General features: G+C 45.1%; 2 protein-coding genes across 2 annotated transcripts in view; one reads left to right on the top strand and one right to left on the bottom strand.

The window, feature by feature from the left end:
• The window catches only part of SNX5 (sorting nexin 5), a 37,293-nt gene extending 26,241 nt beyond the window's left edge, over positions 1–11,052 (bottom strand). The window contains exons 1-2 of the mRNA XM_060254356.1: positions 10,899–11,052; positions 2,001–2,105 (exon numbers count right to left, since the gene is read on the bottom strand). Coding sequence (XP_060110339.1) covers positions 2,001–2,105; positions 10,899–10,946 — 153 coding nt within the window. The 5' untranslated portion in view covers positions 10,947–11,052. The remainder of the gene's footprint in view (positions 1–2,000; positions 2,106–10,898) is intronic.
• Positions 11,053–12,559: 1,507 nt separating this feature from the next.
• On the top strand, positions 12,560–20,037 carry MGME1 (mitochondrial genome maintenance exonuclease 1). The gene is made up of 5 exons (XM_060253898.1): positions 12,560–12,765; positions 14,019–14,617; positions 15,108–15,330; positions 18,376–18,508; positions 19,057–20,037. The coding sequence occupies exons 2-5, from the start codon at positions 14,098–14,100 to the stop codon at positions 19,207–19,209; spliced, it is 1,029 nt and encodes a 342-aa protein (XP_060109881.1). The 5' UTR covers positions 12,560–12,765; positions 14,019–14,097; the 3' UTR covers positions 19,210–20,037.
• Positions 20,038–22,255: the final 2,218 nt, after the last annotated feature.

Genomic DNA, 22,255 nt, shown 5'->3' with positions numbered 1-22,255 from the left:
TAATTCTATTAATTTATGATTTTATGACTGGATTCACACCAAACCTCTCCACCCCAACTCCTCCCCCTTCCCTGTAAGAAGAATTCCTAGCATGGCCTTCCTTTCACATATCTAAAGTAGTGAGCAGTGACAAAAGTTAATATTGAGCATTGTTTGTCGTTAAGGTGTCACTAGAAATTTGTTTTAATTTGGTATAACAGAATAATATGACTACCCCTTTGCAACCTCCAAAAGGACATCTGTATAGTTTTCTAATTTTTATTTATAACACAAACAAGAATTGACTTAGATTGAAAAGGCCAACAGCAAAATATTAAATAAATGTTTAAGATATTAATACAGTAAGTTGCTAATTTTGTTGCTATTTCTTAGTTGCCCCAGAAAACAGTTTTTTGGTCAAGGAACCGTCTCTCCTCCTGTAATGTTCCCCAGAGAGCATGATGCTCTAGGGACCAAAATTTCCTTGTGATCCCTGGCCTGAAAGACATGTGCTTAGTCACAGCTAGAGCCTTCTTGGCTCTGGCACTGGTCTGGTGGAATGCTTTCCCAAATGAGATCCAGGTCCTGCAGGACCTAATGCAGTTTTGCAGGACCTAAAAAACAGAGATGATCTGCCTATGGCTGAGGTGGCAGAATTCCATCCACATTGGCCTCCCTTTGCTCTGGTAGTCCATCCGTTAATTACCATCTTAACACCCATTGTTACACATGAATCCCAGTTTCCTCTGAGAGAAGTTGCACTAGCAGTGTCAAATCTTGATCGCCATCTGATTGTTAAGAATTGATGATGATGATGATGATGATGGATTTATATCCCGCCCTCCACTCCGAAGAGTCTCAGAGCGGCTCACAATCTCCTTTACCTTCCTCCCCCACAACAGACACCCTGTGAGGTGGGTGGGGCTGGAGAGGGCTCTCACAGCAGCTGCCCTTTCAAGGACAACCTCTGCCAGAGCTATGGCTGACCCAAGGCCATGCTAGCAGGTGCAAGTGGAGGGGTGAGGAATCAAACCCGGTTCTCTCAGATAAGAGTCTGCACACTTAACCACTACACCAAACTGGATATAATTACTAATTTCTTACTATTTTTATGTTGGCTTTTGTTGTTACCTGCCCTGAGCCCTTCTCTGCAGCAGTATGGCAGACTATATGCCTAAAATAATAAACAATTTTTTTTTTTGCTGGATAGCTGCATTGCCTTTTAGTTGGTTTTTATGCAACTGTTTTCTATTTAAAAATTCTAAAATACAAATAATACAACTTTGCAACTGATGGAAGAAGAAGAATTGCAGATTTATACGCTGCCCTTCTCTCTGAATCAGAGAGGCTTACAATCTCCTATATCTTCTCCCCCCACAACAGACACCCTGTGAGGTGGGTGGGGCTGAGAGGGCTTTCACAGCAGTTGCCCTTTCAAGGACAACCTCTGCCAGAGCTATGGCTGACCCAAGGCCATTCCAGCAGGTACAAGTGGAGGAGTTGGGAATCAAACCCAGTTAAGAACATAAGAGAAACCATGTTGGATCAGACCAATGGCCCATCCAGTCCAACACTGTGTCACACAGTGGCCAATATATATATATATACACATACACACACACACACACTGTGACTAATAGCCACTGATGGACCTCTGCTCCATATTTTTATCCAATCCCCTCTTGAAGCTGGTGGTTCTCCCAGATAAGAGTCCACGCACTTAACCACTACACCAAACCTGAGCCCGCTTGTGGGATATAAATTTAAAAATTAAATTAAATGCAAGTCTGAGGACCTATCAAGTAGAATGAGAGATATAAATCTTTAATCAATAAAGGAAAATGGTCTGAGTGGAAAATTCCTACAAATCAGTTATATAGGCCATACACAGTACAATCCTGTGCAGAACTATTCCAGTCTAAACTCATTTATTTCTGTGAGCTTAGACTGAAGTCACTCAACATAACATTGCACTGTAAAGGCAATACAGTTCTAGCACATCCCACTGCCCGGCATCTTACCTTTGTATGGACTGTGAACTTCACTTTGTCTTTTTCGCTGAGAGCATCAGGAATATCAATTTGCAGTGAAGGATCAATATTTAGGTCGACAGATACAGACCTCACCTAAAACAGAAGTTAAAGAAATTTAACTTTGAAACCAGCCTTCATATTGAAACTCAATAGGTAAGGAGGAAGTATTACAACTACCATAGCCCCTCCAAAACAGCACCTTAAGATATTTTTATTTACTTGATTTGCAACCCACCTTTACCATGAAAACTCCATGCCATTATAGCAAACAGAAAATGCAGTAAAACCCATACAGTACATTTAAAAATCAATGCAATAATTGGATTAGAACACAACACAGTATAATACGAAAATTGCCTTCACTTTTCCATTGGTATTAACACTGTGACCCTATTCCCTCCTGAACAATTAAGCAGCCTACAAACAAATGTGCTAATGTAACTATTGGGTTAAATTGCAAAAAAAAATACCATTTGCCTTGGAAGCACAATAGCTTTTTCACAGTACCCTGATTCTCCATATATCCTGGTCAAGGTGAACACGCTGTTCAAACAAGTTACAAAGATGATCTGACTCCAAGAGTACCGAGAGAAAGAAATTTTAGTTACCAAAATAGAAGTCTCGTTTACATGACATATTCTCATAGGTACATTTAACTTATTGTGATCAGATTAATTTCAAAAAGGTTACGGCTCCAAGGCCAGGTAAAAGGGAGAAGAGCGGTCCTATATAAGACGAAACAGAGGGGATCGATGGCTAAAGAGTCTCAACATCTAACAAATAAGAGGATGGGGCCAATTGTCAAGTGTACCCCAGTGACAGAATTATCTTAACCCTTTCCCTCCCAGATCCTCTTACATGCAGAGTTACAATGTTCAACAGTAACTGCATGCTGTTAGCCAGGATTCTTGTGGGGAGACAAAATAGTATGTCCTATTAAGTTTCCAAGCATATGATGCTGCAGTCATAAAGCCACTGTTTGTACTGCAGCAGCTAAAAGCTTTACAAATGGAGTCCCGTACCCACCTATCTCCCCCAGCCAAAGCTAGGCAATAGTGGGACAGGCTGGTTAGTAAACCTGTAGAATCTTCTTCTTTAAGATATTTTTAAAGAAGAATAGGATGGCTAAATGGATACTTCAGGTAAGAAGTATCATTTGGGGCAAAGAATGACCCAGTGGTCTTCTTCCAGTTCTGACTGTCATAGCACAATACTATCATACTACCACTGAATAAGGATGGACATATTTGTCTATTTGCACTGGCAGAACTTGAAAATATGCCAGCGTTGAGGTTCTATGGGGATGAGGACCCATACTGCCTGGCACATCACCAGCAGCACAAAGGGACTGAGGCTCAGTGGCAGAGCATCTGCTTGGTATGTAGGTCCCAGGTTCAATCCCTGGTATTTCCAGTTAAAAGATCTGATAGTAGATGATATGAAAGACCTCTGCCTAAGACCCTGCAGAGCCACTGCCAGTCTGAGTAGACAACACTGACTTTGATGGACCAAGGGTTTGATTCACTGTAAGGCAGTTTTATGTGCTCATATATTCAAAACACTCTTGTACAGTCCAGCAAGGGAGGGGGAACCATACTGTAGCATACGCTTATGCAAGAGAATTTTCTATAGAATTAGATCCTGAAAGCTCTGCAACTTTCTACAGGGCAGGAGTCTGCAAACTTTTACAGTTGAAGCATCGCACTACCTCAAAAATCGGAGCAAGAGAATCAGAGCAACAACTAGGCCTTACCGGTGAGAAACACAGTATGTTAACTCTACCTATATTGTACTGTATTAACACGGCACCATGAAATGGTTTTAAATAATTTAAATATGTAATTATGTTTTATTGGTTTTAATGGTAGCAGTGTAATGTTGTGAGCCGCCCCGAGTCCGCTTGCGGAGAGGGCGGGATATAAGCTTAATGTAATAAAATAAAATTAAATTAAATTAAAAATACCTGCACGCAGTCAGCGTTCATACATTCACCATAGTCTGCAACATTATGGAAGACTTCCATGACAGACTAAACTAATGTCAAACATTAAACTTCTACACACAACTCCAAAATGATGTTTGTGTTAATTCACATATTTTTAGCTGCCAATCACAACCTGTACAGAAATTAAGCACAGAACATGCACACATGAACTAGGCCTTTCTGCCTGATGAATCTATTGTTATGCCTTTGGCAACTGACTACATTATGACAATACCAAGCCCCAACAAAAGGTCTCACAAAAAGCTTCAAACTAGCAATGCAATTTCTTTTCAGGAATATCTTCACGTGACACAAAATTTAAGTCTGAATCATAATCCATTCGCACACTTGAGACACTGCAGTAGGAGAAGAGACAAGGAGAGGGGGTAGGAGCTTGTCAGGATCAGCCAACCTCCCCTCAGGTGCATGAAGAGGCTGTGATGTTCTTTGCCAGTCGTTCATTGTTAAGTTAGAGGTTCTCAAAACACTACAAAGGAGAATCTTGTCAGACGAGACTAGAACTACATAAAAGGAGCAGAAGTTAGTACTTGATTAGGCATGCTACATCCCAAAGCAAAATTATGCAAAAAGTACCATGTGGTTTTGGAAGTCTTCCATGCATATATTGCCCATGTGTTACAAAAAATCTCACAAATAATGGAATGGGTATTTTTAATTCATGAATGTTTTATACGAACGCAGTGTTTTTACTTAAGGCAATTCATCATCTAAAGAGAGTTTAGTGGTATCTAAAGTAAACTCTCTCTGCAGGTCTGTGGCATCTACCACCTCTAGAAATGCATAATGAATTCCAACAATCAACTTGCCACTCTTTTCAAACACACTAAAACACTTCATTTGAACTTCGTTAACTTCTTCCCTACTAAACATTCAAATGTGAATTAAAAAAACCTTGTCACCCACCCTGGCTGAGTTTCAGAAGTCACATACTATCAATATATATGACATCAGCACTCATTAATACATTCATTGGCTGCTCAAATGTTAACACAACCTACACTGTCCAGGCACACTGCTGGCAAAACATGTATTGGAGTTAGTGAAGAAAGGGCTACTAAACAAAGGAATCTGTTTCCTCTTAGATAGCATTCTGTTCCACAAACGGAGAAAAATCCTGCAGGAAGCTCAGAATTCAGCTGGGAGGTGTCTCACATGCTAAGTGCTTGCATAAGGAACACATATCTATTGTTTTTGAACACCGGACTCATTCTAACAAGGTTTTCAGTTGGTGCCGTATCTGCTCTGTTGGTGGGAAGCCCTCCTACTCCTGCTGTTCAATGAACAACTCATAATCTTATTTTGCTGAGACATCAGATGGTAGAAGGTTACTAGAGAAAACTGCTTCATGTGCGGTGTCAGTTTAGTAGCTACATCTCTATGGACGGTCTCCTTCTGTAGCACCTGGCGACAATGCAAGGAGAGTTATCACAAACACAGCTGAGTTAACCCACTGCACCGTCAGATTATTCTCCATATAGGTGCAGTTGACCTGCAGCAAAGCCTCAGATCCTTTAATCCAGGGGTCCCCAACCCCCGGTCCACGGACTGGTAATGGTGGACTGTCGGCTACCGGGACGCATGAGAGCTGATCTTCCTCCCGGCCCCTTGTTTGCAAAGGAAGTTGGAGCCACCTGAGTTGGGTTGGGGGCAGCGCTACGATGCTGGCCCTTGCTGAAAGCTAGCTTGAGAGTTAAGATCTGTTTCCCTTCCTCTCCCCCCCCCCCCACTTCTCAGTTTGCAAAGGTAAGCTGGAGCCCAGTGGCCCTTAAGATCTGTTTCCCTTCCTCTCCCACCTCCTCGCCCCCCCACTCCAGGCAGCACTGGGGCATCAGTAAGACTGTTAATGTTTTAAGTATGTTTGTATTCAGGGCTTTTTCTTCGCATGTTAGGCCACACACCCCTGATGTAGCCAATCCTTCTGAAGCTTACAGTAGGCCCTGTAAGAAGAACCCTGTAAGCTCTAGGAGGATTGGCTATATCAGGGGTGAATAGCCTAATATGCAAAGGAGTTCCTGCTACAAAAAAAGCCCTGTTTGTATTTAAAGTTAAAAATGGGGTGTGTGTGTGTGTGTGTGAGAGAGAGAGAGCGTGAGCGAGCGCGAGAGAGAGTGTGTGTGTGTGTATATGATTTTCCTAGAAATAAAGTGCACAATTCTATCATCCTGAAACCATAGGTTGCCATCCTGGTCCGTGGAAAAATCATCTTTTAAGAAACCGGTCCCTGGTGCCAAAAAGGTTGGGGACCACTGCTTTAATCCATCAACAAGGCCCACACTATTGGGTTTTTTTTGGCTCAGCATTTCACTTTCTGTGATCAAGGTGTAAAAGATTGATGTTTGTAACTCTCCTGAATTTTTTCTAGCTTTTCTTGAGGCAAGCCTCCCTAGGAGATAATAGTGGGGTTGGAAACCTACTGAAAATACTTGTACTGCAGGAGTACTGAGAACACATCAAGTGTGACTACTGGGTAAATGACACAAGTCCTAACCAGTGTTCCCTCTAAGCTGAGTTAGCGTGAGCTAGCTCACAGATTTGTAGCCTCCAGCTCACACATTTTTGTCTTAGCCCAGGAAGAATAACCCCAGAGCACAATAATTTATGCAGTAGCTCATACCTTTAATGCTAGTAGCTCACAAAGTAGAATTTTTGTTCACAAGACTCTGCAGCTTAGAAGGAACACTGGTCCTAACGTAACCTTTTCAGCAGAAATCAAGCATAGTAACTATGCTCAGAAGCCAAAAGAGTCCTTTTCTCTCCCTGCCAGATGGGTCTAGGAGGTCATAAATAACTTCTTAAAAAGGGGGCATGATGCAAATCACTTTCTGTAGGAAGCAGCGGGACCCTGATCCAATCACAGACAATCTGAAGGATTATCAGCCGGTGGCTAACAGTCCTTTCTTAGGCTAGGTATGAGAATGCGTACTGGCTACACAACTACATATGGTCTCTGAAGAGGCATTATCTAGACCAGGGGTGACCGAACTGTGGCTCAGTAGCAGAATGTGGCTCTTTCGCACATATTATGTGGTTCCTGAAGCCCCCACAGCCCCGTTGGCCAGCTGGGAGAAAGCATTTCTCTCTTTAAACTCACTTCTCCAATCCAAGCCAGTCAGCAGCTTGGAGAATGCTTTTAAAAGTTGCTTTCTTTCCACCTCTACCTCCCTCCCCCATCTATTTGCCTTTCTTCTGTCTCGCAAACATCTGATGTTCATGTCTTGTGGCTCTCAAATACCTGACATTTATTCTATGTGGCTCTTATGTTAACCAAGTGTGGCCACCCCAACCTAGTCCGATGTCAATACAAACTCATAGGGCTGGTTTGGGCTCCAAATGGTCTTGATTACCCTGACTGACAATATCTAACGAGAGAGAGGAGGAGGAATGCACTCGTTGATTTTACTGGATTTCTCTTGAACTGACAGTGGTACTGAATTTCTAGAAAGGCTATATTGCCCCAAGTTCCCAGAGTACCCACACTGGTAATTTCATTCTTGGTTGGCCAGTCATTTCCAAAAACTGGTGCACAGCAGCTGCTCAACCTCATCGCATTTATGACTGGGGAAAAGAGCATTTAAGAAATCCTCAAAATCAATTACAGCTTTTACAATCTGATGACGTATACATCATACACATGAAAGGTTATATCCAAAATTAAACTTTGTTGATCTTAAAGGTGCCGCTGGACTCAAAACTTTGTTCTATTGCTTCAGACCACCACAGTTACCCACTTGAATCTAACTTTTGAAACTGTGTCTGTGCGCTGAATTTAGTTTCAGCATGATCTAGGGTCTTACTTTAGAAGCAATAAAATTACATGTTTTCAGCAAGATTTCTGATTTACGCTATTAGTACCTCTGCTATATTCTAATTCGGCTGCATTTAGCCAGCTAAAGATACGGTTGCAGCATTTAGCCATCTGAAGAGATGATCTCAGCAGTTTCCCAATAGTTCCTAAGAAGTTTTTGCAATTATTTTAGTCCAATCATTTCCAGAAAGATTAGGACAGTTTATTCCTCTTTTTCTAGCCCCCCCTTTCCTTCCTGAGCTTGTTTCCTGTTCTTCCTTCTGCCAAATAAGAAAGCGAAGATATTTTCACTATTGTTTTCAGTTGTTTCAGCTACACTTCTGCAAGTTGCATCTGCAGATGAGTCTTAGAAATCCAACTACTGACAGGTCAATAAATGTTTCTTCATTCAGATGTGAAGAACCCCACTGATGAAACCCCTAGTCTCTATATAGTGATGTCAACTAGCTTCTGAACACTGCACAGTCTTAAAACCTGCTTAGAAGATAAAATTACTGAATCACAGTTTATGAAGTTTGGCAGAATTTCAGAACTGTATCAGCATTCTTGCAGGAAAAAACAATTGTTCATGAGTGCTTTTTCTATGCAGGTAACAGGGTTGTGCTGAACAAAATGGTTCACTAACTTACTTGGATAAATGATTAGGGACTGCAGACTACAAAACTGTTTATAGTTTACTGTAATTAGGATCATATTATGCAATTTTTGTACATCTTAATGTATCATGTTAATACTTACAGTAAGCTTCAGATTTTTCTGGTTGTTCCCGTCTTCTAAAAGGCTTCAGCCTCAAAGGATCAAGGCTTCAGCAGGTGGTGGTGGGAAAGGCATGAGAATCGCATGGGTTGAAGAAGAGACCGGATGTATACTGCCTCTCGAATAGAGGATATACTGCCTAGCCATCATGGCTACTGAGAAGACCTGCCCTCTGGAATTGGAGCCAGAGGTCCTCAAACATTTTGAAGTGGGACCCACTTCTAAATTTTCAAAGTAACTCCATGCCACTTTCCCCCTTTCTTGTATAAAATCAGAAATCCCACATCAATTGTAATTGTTGATTTTATTGTGTAATCTGTTTTTAATGTTTTATGTGGTTTGATATGCTGTTGTAAGCTGCCCTGAGCACGCCGGGGGACAGCGGGATATAAATTTGGTAAAATAAATAAAATAAAACCATAACACTTTTTATTGATCATTTTGCTGATTGTACTTACTATGTGTAATCTGCTGAGTCCCTGTGGGAAAGGCATACTGTAAATAATGTAAATAAACAAATCTGCTGCCTGTCAGATTTCAGTCCTCCCTAAAGTATCTCATCAATGACTTACCCTGCTTTGTCTCTTTCGGCAAAAAAGCAAGCTGAACCTCTCTCAAATGGGTCACAAGGCCAGGAAGAACAGGCTGAGCTGAAAAGGGATGCTCTAGATCAGCTTGTTCTCAGTCACCAGAAAAACAAAGGTGAGAGAAGAACTGCCATGTTTCCTCTTCTCCTGTATGCTTTGGTCCAGCTCATTCTTTCAGTGAGGCTCAGCCTGACAGCAGCCCAGCAGAAAGTGAGTTTTCACACGGGAAGTCTCTGATCAAGCCAACTCAGGTGCTGAGAAGAAGCATGTGAGGAAACTGGCAAGACAGACTGCACCCATCAGTTCCTGGGCCTGCATAATTGCTGGCAAGGGCTCAGCAAAACTGCACTCTGCTTTGCTGCCTCCTGGCTGGCATGGTCCAGGAAGCAAGAGGGAGCAAGCTATGCCCATCACCACTTACACTGTGGGTGGTTGAGTCTGAGCATAGGCAGTGCTGTCTCTCTTTCAGTCCCAATCTCTCTCACCGGCTTGGCACGGGAACAGATAGAAATGGAAGAACTTTATACATTATTCGGAGCTCTTAGTAGGAGGGGGTGACAAGAAAAATTCAGTGGAATAGTCAAGTCTGCTCAGCTGTTGCTCGTGACAGTAAGATTCCTCAGCATTTCCTTGTCTCCAGGATTGACCTTCAGGAGTAAACAAATTAAATTTTTGCTGTGCTTTCCCTGTGAGTGACAATGCACTTTGCTCTCTGGTCCTTCATCTCTCCTGTAGAGGCCTGCTTCAGCCAAAACAGTGGGAGCCACACCACACATATACAAAATACAGATTATATTTGCATATTTGTAAACACAGTGGATGCAACTGCCTGCAGCTCTTCTTGAATGTATGGCAGATTAGATTTTGTCTCTACAACACAGCCATAAAACACAACCTGATACTTAATATATAACTAAATGTTACAAAGTGAAAAGCAAAACCTTAACTCATTCACTGTTGACTGACAATCATGTGGTTACTACGGGGGAGGGGAAAAGAGTATGGAACTACTTAATAAGTGACACCCAAAAGATAGACTACATTAAAATACAGGTCCTGCTTCTAGTTGCTTGAAAGCCACAGTGACAAGCTATATTGTGTTAAACAAATCCAGGAGACACATCCAGTGCAGGTAACACTCTAAAAAGGAAAATGATAAATTGGGGGCATTTGAAGACTTAAATAAATACCCCAATCATCTAAAGCCAGGAATGAGAGGAGGTCTTTTCCACTTAAGTCTTCAGCTCTATCCAAGAGACAGAACTGGTACCAGATACCACTGGTATCATTCCAGGAATTCTTTAATCTTCTGTTTAAGGCTGTTCCCCACAAGCAAGAGTTCCTTCTTTGTAGCTTCAGTGTCGCTTTTTAAACCAACTTATCTTACCCCAAATGTGTAACAAATTTAAAAAGCAATGGATACTATTTTATAACACAGAACTACTAGCCAACTTTCTGCAAGTGATCTTGGGCACGTTTTTTGGAAAGCCCAAGTTTCAGTGGCGATAAGACATCGGCGGTCAATTCGGCTGGCAATTCAGCAAGTCTTCCCGGGGCGAAGCCAGTCCAAGAAGCCCCGCCTGAGCCTGCAAAGCCAGCCAGCCCCCGCCCCCCAAGCGCCACACTGGACTCGAATCCTGTTTTTAAGAAGCCCCACTCGGTCGACACGTCCCCTGGAGAACAAACCCGGGTCTCTCTCCACCCCTGCGTCACGTGTGAAAGCCGCCTCTCACCTTACTCTCCCTCGTCACCGCTTCCTCCGCGCCGGCAGGAAGAGACATGTCTGTCAGTCGGTCTCCCGGCCGCAGCCACCCGTCGCCAGCGCCACTTCCTCGCGCCGGCTCCTCAAATCACGACGGGCGCCCCAGGGACTCCTCCCACCTCCCCTTTGCCCCGCCTCCTCCCGCACCCGCCGTGGGCCCGAGGAGAAGGGCGCTGTGATGCCTAGAGAGGCTTCTAACACGCGCCTCCTCTTCAGGTATCGCTTGAACCCCCCGCGTGGCTGGAGGCGCGCAGCGCAGCCCAGAACCCCTCAGCTCGGGGGTGTAGGGGGGGACGAAACCGTTGTAGTGCCTTTTGCTTAGGACCAGGGCTTTTTTCCTAGAAAAAGCCCAGCCGGAACTCATTTACATATTAGGCCACACACCCCCTGACATCGACATTGTTTCGCGCAGGGCTTTTTGTAGAGAAAGCCCAGCAGGACCTCATTTGCATATTAGGCCACACCCCCTGGCATCAACATTGTTTCACGCAGGGCTTTTTGTGGAGAAAGCCCAGCAAGATCTCATTTGCATATTAGGCCACACCCCCTGATATCAGCATTGTTTCACAAGGCTTTTTGTGGAGAAAGCCCAGCAGGGCCTCATTTGCATATTAGGCCACACCCCTGACACCAACATTGTTTCACACGACTTTTCGTGGAGAAAGCCCAGCAGGACCTCATTTGCATATTAGGCCACACCCCTGATGCCAAGCCAGCCGGAACTGCGTTCCTGTGTGTTCCTGCTCAAAAAAAGCCCTGCTTAGGACCCAGCAGTTAGGGTTGCCAAGTCCAGTTCAAGAAATATCTGGGGACTTTGGGGGTGGAGCCAGGAGACATTGGGGGTGGAGCCAGGAGCAAGGCTGTGGCAAGCATAATGGAACTCCAAAGGGCGTTCTGGCCATCACATTTGAAGGGAGCTTTTCAATGCCTTCCTCCCATAGGAAATAATGGATGGGGCACCTTTTGGTGCTTATAGAATTGGACCCCCTGCTCCAATCTTTTTGAACCTTGGGGGTTATTTTGGGGAGAGGCACTGGATGCTATACTGAACATTTGGTGCCTCTACCTAAAAAAAAAAAAGCCCCCCCCCCAGATACCCGCGGATCAATTCTCCGTTATTTTCTATGGGAATGTCTCCATAGGGAATAATGGATCGCCCAGCAGACATTTCCCTCGCCCCCCCTTTCTGATGACCCTGAAGCGGGGGAGGGCCTCCAAACCCGGGGATCCCCTGCCCCCACCTGGGGATTGGCAACCCTAGGACGGACACACACACAACATTGTGGGAGCGAAGTTCGAGTTTAACCTAACCCTACATTCAAAAAAGAAACGATAAAGACAGACGAGGGACGGGTTTTCAAGCAGTGATGCCCTGCTTTAAAACCGGGGGTGCTGTTTTGCCTCATGCGGGAAGCGCTGGTAGATGGGGAGTCCCATCTTTGGTTGGAGCCAGGTCAAGAGCCGCAGGGTCTGGGACGAAGCGCCGGTCCTTCGAGGGGACTGCCCTGAGTCAAGATGGCGAGGGAAGTCTCACGCCCTGAGTGGGAGGGACACGGCGTCACGTGGAACGAACGAACCAAGGGAAACGCTTGTGGGCGGGGCTGCTGTGACAAGCGTCACTAGGCGGGCTCCTTCCGAGGGAGGGCAAAGGAAGGGTGACGTCAGCATCCCTGGGTCTCCCGCTTGGCATCTGAGGCCGCGTGGCGGGGAGTTGACAGCAGACCTCTCAGGGGAGTTGGGAGGGCAGAATGGAGGCGACGGAGCCGGGGAGCCCGTCCTGAGGTCTCAGAGGGAGGGGCGAAGAGAGGAGGCTTCTCGCTGTTCCGTATTGGCTCCCGGTAAGAGCCCCATGACGCAGAGTGCTAAAGCTGCAGTACTGCAGTCCTAAACTCTGCTCACGACCTGAGTTCGATCCCGGCAGAAGCTGGTTCAGGTAGCCGGCTCCAGGTTGACTCAGCCTTTCATCCTTCCGAGGCCAGTCAAACGAGTCCCCAGCTTGCTAGGGGGAAAGTATAGATGACTGGGGAAGGCAATGGCAAACCACCCCATGTAAAAAGTCTGCCGTGAAAATGTTGTGAAAGCAACGTCACCCCAGAGTCGGAAATGACTGGTGCTTGCACAGGTAGTCACCTTTACCTTTAAGTGGGCAATATCTGCCTTGTAAATGGGCATATCTGCCCCGGGATGCATAGTGATAAGTGGCAGTACTGCAGTCCAAGCTCTGCTCACGACCCGAGTTCGATCCCTGCAGAAGCTGGGTTCGGGTAGCCGGCTCCAGGTTGATTCAGCCTTCCATCCTTCCGAGGTCGGTCAAATGAGTAGCCAGCTTGCTGGAGGGAAAGTGTAGGAGGACCGGGGAAGGCAAACCACCTTGTAAAAAGTCTGCCGTGAAAACATTGTGAAAGCAACGTCACCCCAGAGTCGAAAACGACTGGTGCTTGCACAGGGGACTACCTTTACCTTTAAGTGGGCAGTATCTGCCTTGTAAATGAGCATATCTGCCCTGTGGTGCAGAGTGGTAAGCGACAGTACTGCAGTCCAAGCTCTACTCACGACCTGAGTTCGATCCCGGCGGAAGCTGGGTTCAGGTAGCCAGCTCAAGGTTGACTCAGCCTTCCATCCTTTTGAGGTCGGTAAAATGAGTAGATGACTGGGGAAGGCAATGGCAAACCACCCTGTAAAACGTCTGCCATGAAAACGTTGTGATGTGATGTTACCCCATGAGTCGGGAACGACTGGTGCATGCACAGGGGGATTACCTTTAAGTGGGCAGTCAGCGTATGTGGAAGATCCTACGGTTATTGTGGGAAATGGGTTCTGTGGGGATTGAGCCAGTCTTCTGAGTAACAAGATAATAAGTCAAATATAAACTTGATGTGGGCTGTGTGAATGAATGCGATCCTTCTCGGAACCAACCCATCCAAATTATGGCTCCTTTAATAGTATCTCAAAAGCTGCAAATGCAGGTAGGGGCTGCCTTTCTCTTTCTGCACATGTGTAATAATAGTGCACCAAAGATAACCAGATCTTGCTTCAGACCAATGCATCTACCCCCCTGAACAGATTGTTGATTTATTTTTTTTTTTTTTAGAGTAACAGATTGTAGGCGTGTTTTTCAAATCAGAAAGGAATCTCCTGGACTCAACCATCTGTAACTATTGCTTGGCAATATGGGGCTGTCTCTGTTTTTAAACAAAAAATGTTGCAGGCTAGCCATGTTTTCACAAGAACTGGTCCACAAAGAGCAACTCCTACGCAGATTCCTTACCACCTCTTCTTGTCTTTATATGAACAAGAAAACCAGTGAGTACGAATGCGTTGACCAAGAAAAGTATGAAGATTTGATCCGCTGTGTCACATCCAAAAATAGTTCTCAAACACCCGAGTCATTATTTGAAGAAGACAATATGCGCTATGGACCTGTAAGTAAACGTAAGCACCTAGCTAAGGAGGCTGACCCATGCATTCCTGGAAACTGGGTTCCACTCACGAATCCTGCAAAGAACTCTCTGCTCCAGAAAGCCTTCTTCAAACCACCTCTGCAAATCGGTTTACAAAGGGGCAAGATGGCCAGTGTGACAACTGTTCTGCAGCAGACCATGCCTCTGGATCAGGCCTTTTTTCTGGAAAGATGGAAACAGAAAATGATTCTGGAACTTGGACAAGAGGGTTTTGCAGAATACACTAAATGTAAGCATCCAAATGCATTGATTGTATTAAAAAGTGGACTGACTCTTTCACCTTCTGTAAGTCAACACTGCCGTTCAATCTATATTAAAGAGAAATACTTTGTACTAATAGCAAGTTGTTAAGCAGTAAATCACTTTATGAAGGATGACACCTTTTCAACAGCTCTGCTTTTATGCGTTTAAGAAGCATGTCTTCCGAGGAGCAGCTAAAACATCTCTGTTTTTGAAGGTGTTTTAAATTTTAAAGTATTGTGATTTTAAACTGTGGTTTTTATGTTAATCCCTTAGGGTTTTTTGTGTATTGTTTTAAATGTGGGTTTTGTTATAATTGCTGATCAGCTGTGATCACTCTGAACAGTGTCCCAAATAAATATGCAACTAGAATTTCAGTGTGAACAGCAAATCTTGAAAACATAATGTGAACTGGCCCCTACCTGTCTCGATAACCTTGAACACCCGCTGTTGATTGTGACATTTTTCTTGTTTTGCAGATATTTTTCAACAAGGTAAGCTCTTCCATGCAGCCCTGGAAGAGTTACTGTTAGCTGGAGAAAACCCTGTGAAGGAGCAGGAAGAACACAACAGCATCTCTGGCTACTTAGCCAGCATACAGCACGTGCTCCAAGATGTCTCTGGAGTGAGAGCCCTTGAAAGCGCAGTACAGCATGAGACTCTTCAGTATCAAGGCCTAGTGGACTGTGTAGCAGAGTACAGGTGAGACGCCTATGCTGAGTAACACAATGGATATGGTCTAGCACAGTTCAGCATTTTTTAGTCCTATGGAGCTACATGGCAGGATTAGCCACATGGTTCGTTTTCCTGTTCAAGCCATGGGACAAAAGTGCTTAACTTTGACTGGACTGAGCCTTAATGTTTTAAAACTGCCTCTAGGTTTATATCCTGGCTTGTATTGAAGACCCAGACAGGGCAGACTTAGAAACACAGAAGCCTTGTTGCAGTCGCCTTCTCCCAAAACCTTGTCCATCAGGACCTCCTTGCTCTCGTTCCACTGATGAGCTGAGCCTGATTATGTTTTCAGTGTATTCTGATCTTTGTCTCCACATTTGGTTTCACTCTTTGACACACTGTACAGTATGGGTAGAAGCAGGCTGGGTTATTCGCCACTGTTCTCTGGGGATTAGCAGGAGCAGAGTGTGGGTTTAGCCTGTAATGAGATGGTGTCTACATTTGCATGTATTTACATTTCTCCATGTAAGAAACAATGTCATTTGTTTCTTAGGGGGGAAATAAATTTAAAAATAGAAATCTTCGGCGGGTGCAGCAGTTGGCCCCTTTCCTGGAGCATGACGACTTAGCAATGGTGATCCATGCTACGGTCACCTCAAGAATAGATCACTGTAATGCTCTCTACATGGGGCTACCCTTGACGCTGACTCGGAAACTACAGCTAGTGCCGAATGCCGCGGCACGGCTGTTAATGGGGCTCCCGCGATGGGAGCACATTCAGCCGGTGCTGAAAGAGCTGCACTGGCAACCTATTGTGTTCCAAGTTCGTTTCAAGGTGTTGGTATTGACCTTTAAAGCCCTCTATGGTCAGGGGCCTGTCTATCTGTGGGACCGCCTTTCTCCACATGTTCCCCAGAGAGCACTGCGTTCAGGGACAAAAAATCTACTGTCCATCCCTGGACCAAAGGAGGTTAGGTTGTGTTTGACACGGGCTAGGGCCTTCTCGGTGGCAGCACCAGAACTGTGGAATACTCTCAAGGAGGCCATAAGGGCCTTGTGGGATCTTTCTACTTTCCGCAGGGCCTGGAAGACGGAATTGTTCCAACAGGCCTTTGATATCTAGCCGGGAGAGAACTGCCACTCCACATCATTATAGAGTTGCTGTTTGATCACCATCAGAAAAGAAGAACTCGCTTGTATTGCAGTGGTACAGCACCACAAAATGGTTTTGAATTGTAACTACGTTTTATTAGTTTTAACTTGTAAATATGAATATTGTTAGCTGCCCTGAGTCCGCTTGCGGAGAGGGCAGGATAGAAATTTAAAGTAAATAAATAAATAAATAAAAATTAAAAAAAAAATAAACTTGAGAGGTCAGGTTCTGTTGATGGTTTCTAAATCATACCTTCCTGCCCTGTTGGCAGGAATCCTGCATGGGCCTCAGTGTAACTCTGACTGCAGAAGTGTGCGTGGTCCTTGTGACGCGTTTCTTCCCGTGCGTGCCAATACACCAAACAAGTCCGCATGCTTATATGCAGCATAAACCTAGATGTTCATGGCTCACTGGAACTGGGGTGGTGGTGGTCATCCTCCATTACCTTTTGTAATGTGAAGTGTGAGAAAGAATACAGCTTTAGCCAATAGGACAGAAAATGTATTTTTTGCTGGAGGGCAATAACAGGTTTGTTTCCAGGGGAAACATTTCAGTAATGGCAGCAAAGGTTTAGAAGAAGAAGAAGAAGATATTGGATTTATATCCCGCCCTCCACTCCGAAGAGTCTCAGAGCGGCTCACCATCTCCTTTACCTTCCTCCCCCACAACAGACACCCTGTGAGGTGGGTGGGACTGAGAGGGCTCTCCCAGCAGCTGCCCTTTCAAGGACAACCTCTGCCAGAGCTATGGCTGACCCAAGGCCATGCCAGCAGGTGCAAGTGGAGGAGTGGGGAATCAAACCCGGTTCTCCCAGATAAGAGTCCACACACTTCACCACTACACCAAACTGTAGGGGTTATGGGGAAGAAATGATATTTTAAAATTTGCCTTTACATCAAAAACATGCTTAACCAGTAATTGCAAAATGCCATTATTGCTAAGGGATTTAAGTCTTATTAGTTGTTGTTACACTTTTTAAAAATGTCACTACGCCAAATCCTTGAAGCAGATGAGTAGGCTAATGTTATGGTTCTGAGCGTCCATGGTGCTTTACTGATGAGCTTATGTTTAAGATGGGTTTTTGCTCTGATCAATTTACAGCATACATGATCCATTTCGAATCCTGCTTTTCTGTGTGTGCTTAAGCTTAAATGGGAGCAGGATGACAGGGGTTACAGGATGACAAGGCTCTTGAGTGTCTAGCTCTGCCCTCTTTGGGTTTTCAGTATAGGGCAGGCTGTGAATCTAGAGGTTGCTTCAAAAAAGTTAAGGGGCAGTGCAGTCAAATTGGAAGTGTGCTTAAACTCTCCACTGGATCACAAGACTCATTTGCAATTGTTTTATTTGTATTGCAAGTCGCCTTGAGTTCCTCCTGGGACAAAGGCAGCTAATAAATGTTTTAAATGAGTAAATGAAGACTGTCAATATTAACATTTGCACACACTCTCTCAGTCACGTATGGCTGAAACAGAGCTTGAAGCAGCATGTTGCTTGGTCACTGGACGGAGTTGCTGGCCCTCATAACCAAGGAAGTGGTCTAATTAATCTTGCTGAGGTAGCATTTGCATGTTTCAGGAGTGGCTGGAGAAAAAGGGCACTCTGACATCCTTGCAAATGGTATTAGTCCCCGTGGGAGAGCTCCTCTTAGCGATGGGGGGGAATCTCAGATGGGTGGAGACTCTCCCTGAACCTGCAACTGGCTGAGAAGTCATCTGAAAAGCAGTGAGACATCTGCCTCTGGGGCTCAGCAAGCACACCAGGGGCACTTGCTTGGGCCTGGAGAGGAGTGCAGGTGCCCCCCTTGCAGTTGCAGTTGGTGCCCATTGAGATTTCAGACATGACATCCCCGATCAGTGGCTGGTCTTGAAAATTTGTGGCCGTATTGCTAGATGAATTATGTTTTATACCACATTTAACAGAGGAACATTATGTGTCATCGACTGGAAGACTTCAGGGAAAACAAAGCCACTTCTTCGGAATACATTTGACAACCCGCTGCAGATTGCGGCATACGTAGGAGCTGTTAACCATGATGCTAATTATGACTTCCAGGTCAGTAAACATACTCTTCTTAGTGCAAAAGTTGCATTTGAACCTGATGCTTTTCATCAGCACCCTGGAACAGAATCTCTTGTTCTGTGGTATTCTGAATAAGACTGACCCGTGTATTTTAAGAGTTATCTCTCCCTCATATGTCCCCGTGCACCAGCTGTGATCCTCAGGTTGCCACCTAATAGACATTTCCCCTGCTTGAGGGAGCCCACTTGGTATCAACCAGAGCTCAAGACAGTTTATGGAAGTTTAGGCTGGAGATCACAGAACGTTGACAATACCTGTCAAGCTTATAAAAGTTTCTGAGAAGTACTGGAGCCAGTGTGCTGTATGCACAAAGTGTCTCAGTTCATGCTAAGGAAAGGGGGCAACTTTTTGTCAGCTCTGGTAGGTCAAGGCAAAGGGTAAATGAGAGTGCTTAAGCCTGAGCAGGACCCTAGACAGCTACTCCAGGGATATCTTGGCTACTTGCTGGGCATTTCCCTTGTATAAAGAGAAGGCAACAGAAACTGCAAATCTGATGCTGAACAACTTCCTCTCAATCTCAGGTTGACAGTGGACTCATCGTGGTCGCCTACAAAGACGGTTCTCCTGCCCATCCTCACTTCATGGACCCTGAACTGTGTTCTCAGTACTGGAATAGGTGGCTGCTCCGCCTGGAGGAATTCGGAGAGAAAGGGAAGGACGGTGGGACTGGATGACGGTTCTGGCCAAAGGGTTGCTCAGATCTGGACCTGGCTTACATGACAGCTGCTGCTCGGCTTTGAGCCTGGCAGAGCTAAAAGATATGAGGAAACACCCGGTTCCCAATCTTGAGGGTGGGGGTGGAAAACTGTTGGGAGAAGGACAGAGTTTGAGAACAGCGGCGCCTTTAAGATCGACAAAGTTCTGTTCTGAAAGCTTATGCTCTGTCATGAAGGCTTATGCTCAGAATAAAACTTGGTTGGTCTTAAAGGTGCCATTGGGCTCAAACTTTGTCCTGCTGATTCAGATCAACACGGTTACCCACCTGAATCTATCTGCTGGGAAAAGGATTGTGCACACACACACACACACACACCCATCTTTGCCTCTGAGTGTCCGTTCTTGGCAATTGTATTGCCTTCTCATGGGTTGAGAATTGTAAGCGTAACTAACGAGAGAGTGGGCAGTGAGAGCGGAGAACTGACAAGCGCATACCTTGTCAAAATAGTTGGAAAGGAAATGTAACGAATTTGCCCTCTTCGTCCCTTCCCATTATGACTGTCCTGGAAAGCACAGGGCGAGGTGAAGCACATGGATAGTTGACCATGCAACATGCTGCTTTGCTTTGGAAACAGCATCCTTGCCAGGCGGGTAGCTGATGTGGGGAGTGCTGGCTAGCTGCTTTTGTTAGGGATGCTGCTAAGTCTGAATTGCATTCACTTGTGCAATACGCATGGGAAACACTGCTGGTGTGACACTTACATGCTGGATCCCACTTGTGAGATTTTTCCCCCTTTTGACTTTCTTGATGGGGGGGAGGCCGGAATAAATGATACTGTTTTTCCTTTCGCGTCTCCTGCTCTCATGTCCCCTCCCCTCCAGATCGCAAGAATATTCATTTACAGCTGGAGCCTGAGTGGGGAAGATGAACTGGAGCAGTGTTAGAGAGGAGCTTAGGATAAGGGCATACGAAAAAGGAAATGAGAAAGAACAGCATTCATGGTTCTCCCTTCTGTCCTCATGATAATCGTGTGAAGTAGGTCAGGGTAGTGTTGCTAGATCTCCTTGGAGAGCCAGTTTGATGTAGTGGTTAAGTATGCGGACTCTTATCTGGGAGAACAGGGTTTGATTCCCCACTCCTCCGCTTGCACCTGCTGAAATGGCCTTGGGTCAGCCATAGCTCTGGCAGAAGTTGTCCTTGAAAGGGCAGCTGCCGTGAGAGCTCTCTCCAGCCCCACCCACCTGACAGGGTGTCTGTTGTGGGGGAGGAAGGTAAAGGAGATTGTGAGCCGCTCTGAGACTCTTCGGAGTGGAGGGCGGGATATAAATCCAATATCATCATCATCTTCTTCTTCTTCTTCCTTGTCACTCTGGTGGGATGGGAATTTGGGGGGCATTCCAGTGATGTCCCCCAACGCGATGTCACCCGGAAGTGACATGTTGGGGATGTCACGTGGGGAACACTGGGTTTCAGGCAAACTCTGTAATAAAACTGGGCTTAAACCATAGAGTTTTGCTCAAAAACCAGAACATCTGCATACAACTTCCCTGATGCAATAATATTACTTCCAAGTGATGTAATTGTGTCAGGGACATTACATAGCAAAGTCTCTGTTTAGGCGTCATGTTTCCTCTTCTGGGGACTGGCAACCCTAGGCCAGGGTGAAAGAGAACAATTGGTCCAAGGTCACTTAATGAGCTTCATGGCAAGAGAGGAGTTTAAATCCAGGTCTCTCCACTCCCAACACTTTTTTAAAAATCTGTGTGTGTGTATGTGCATCTGGAAGTCATGACGACTTCTGGCGACTGACCCCTACTGGGACCCTGGAGGATATTCAGAGAGGTGGCTGAATAAAGTCTTCCCCTGATTCCTGACTGCTGGTATTACAAGGAGGTCTCCCCATCCAAGTACTTGCCAGAGTCAACCCTGCTTAGCTTCCAAGATCTGATGAGATTGGGCCTGTCTGGGCTATCCATAGCAGGCCTCCACTCCAATTCTCATAATGACTACAAGGCAGACTTTGGGAGAGGAGTGACTGTGATAATTTGAGATATTTTTTTCTGCTTAGTCAGAATGCAGAAATAAGGAGATATTCAAATTGCTGAGTAGCAAAGGAAGACCTGCAGACATACAAGAAGCCTCTGCTTTTGGGCGCCTGAATTGACAAGAACAGGGCCTTCTCTGTAGTGGTGCCCATCTAGAGAACTATAGAGGTTTCACTTGTCTGTGTAACTTGTAAATGTGCCGTGGGTATGTGTGTGTGTTGCCAATAATCTAGAGGAAATGACATTACTCTTTATAGAGGCTTAGAGTCTGGAAATGAGTAGCTGAAGCTTTTCATGGAATGAAGTGAAATAACGTCCCATCAAACCCCTATTAAAAGGACAGTAAACCATTTTCCCAGGTTATTTGGCAACTCAACTCATACTTGCGATCAAGGCCATAATTAGCCATGGAAAGTTAGATATAACTGATGGTTTAACTAGCTTCTTCTGCATGCCGGCCTGTATCCTTGTATTCCACAAAATAAAGTCCGAAGTCTTCCTCCAGCTTTAGTGGCTCTTCCGCCAGTGGTGGAGGAAGTTCCTCCAGGCTAGGGTAGGCATTTGCCCTCTGTATTTGTAACACAATAACAGTGTGCTTATTGGAATGAAATTTTGATGCATAGGTGCACTACAGAATTCCCCACCTCAGGCTCTTCCGCAGATACCTGGCCTATTTAAACAGGCACTTGGGCTCAGGTGAGAGCCAAAGAGCTCTTGCCGTATGGCTTGTAGCCTGTGGACTGGACATCCATTAAGGCTGTAGTATATGGGAGAATGTGGCTTCCCACACGCAGAAAGAAGTTGAGCCCAGCCCTCCATTTTTACATAGGAGGGAGAGTGGAGTATACTTTTCCATTATTTGTTGTACACCAAGTGAGAGTTGGTTGTCTTATGTCTGCGTTATAGTGGGTGAGAGTTCATTCTCTCTGTGTTTCTGCCCAGAGCTTGGCGAGGGCTGGTCTCTGGCCTTGTTTGCCCTACTCAGATCCAGGTGAAAGTTGTTATCAGGAAGTTTTT

This window comes from Heteronotia binoei, chromosome 14 (genome assembly GCF_032191835.1).
Source record: "Heteronotia binoei isolate CCM8104 ecotype False Entrance Well chromosome 14, APGP_CSIRO_Hbin_v1, whole genome shotgun sequence".
Lineage (NCBI taxonomy): Eukaryota > Metazoa > Chordata > Lepidosauria > Squamata > Gekkonidae > Heteronotia > Heteronotia binoei.
Note: the sequence above shows the minus strand (reverse complement) of the source record. Positions and strands in the feature narration are given on the sequence as shown.

What these genes read in the sequence shown, in the direction of transcription:
- MGME1 (XM_060253898.1), top strand. Translation starts at nt 14,098, where the DNA reads ATGGGGCTGTCTCTGTTTTTAAACAAAAAATGTTGCAGGCTAGCCATG. An exon ending in TTTTGCAGAATACACTAAAT is followed by an intron (nt 14,618 to 15,107) that starts GTAAGCATCCAA and finishes CTTGTTTTGCAG; the next exon opens with ATATTTTTCAACAAGGTAAG. An exon ending in GACTGTGTAGCAGAGTACAG is followed by an intron (nt 15,331 to 18,375) that starts GTGAGACGCCTA and finishes CACATTTAACAG; the next exon opens with AGGAACATTATGTGTCATCG.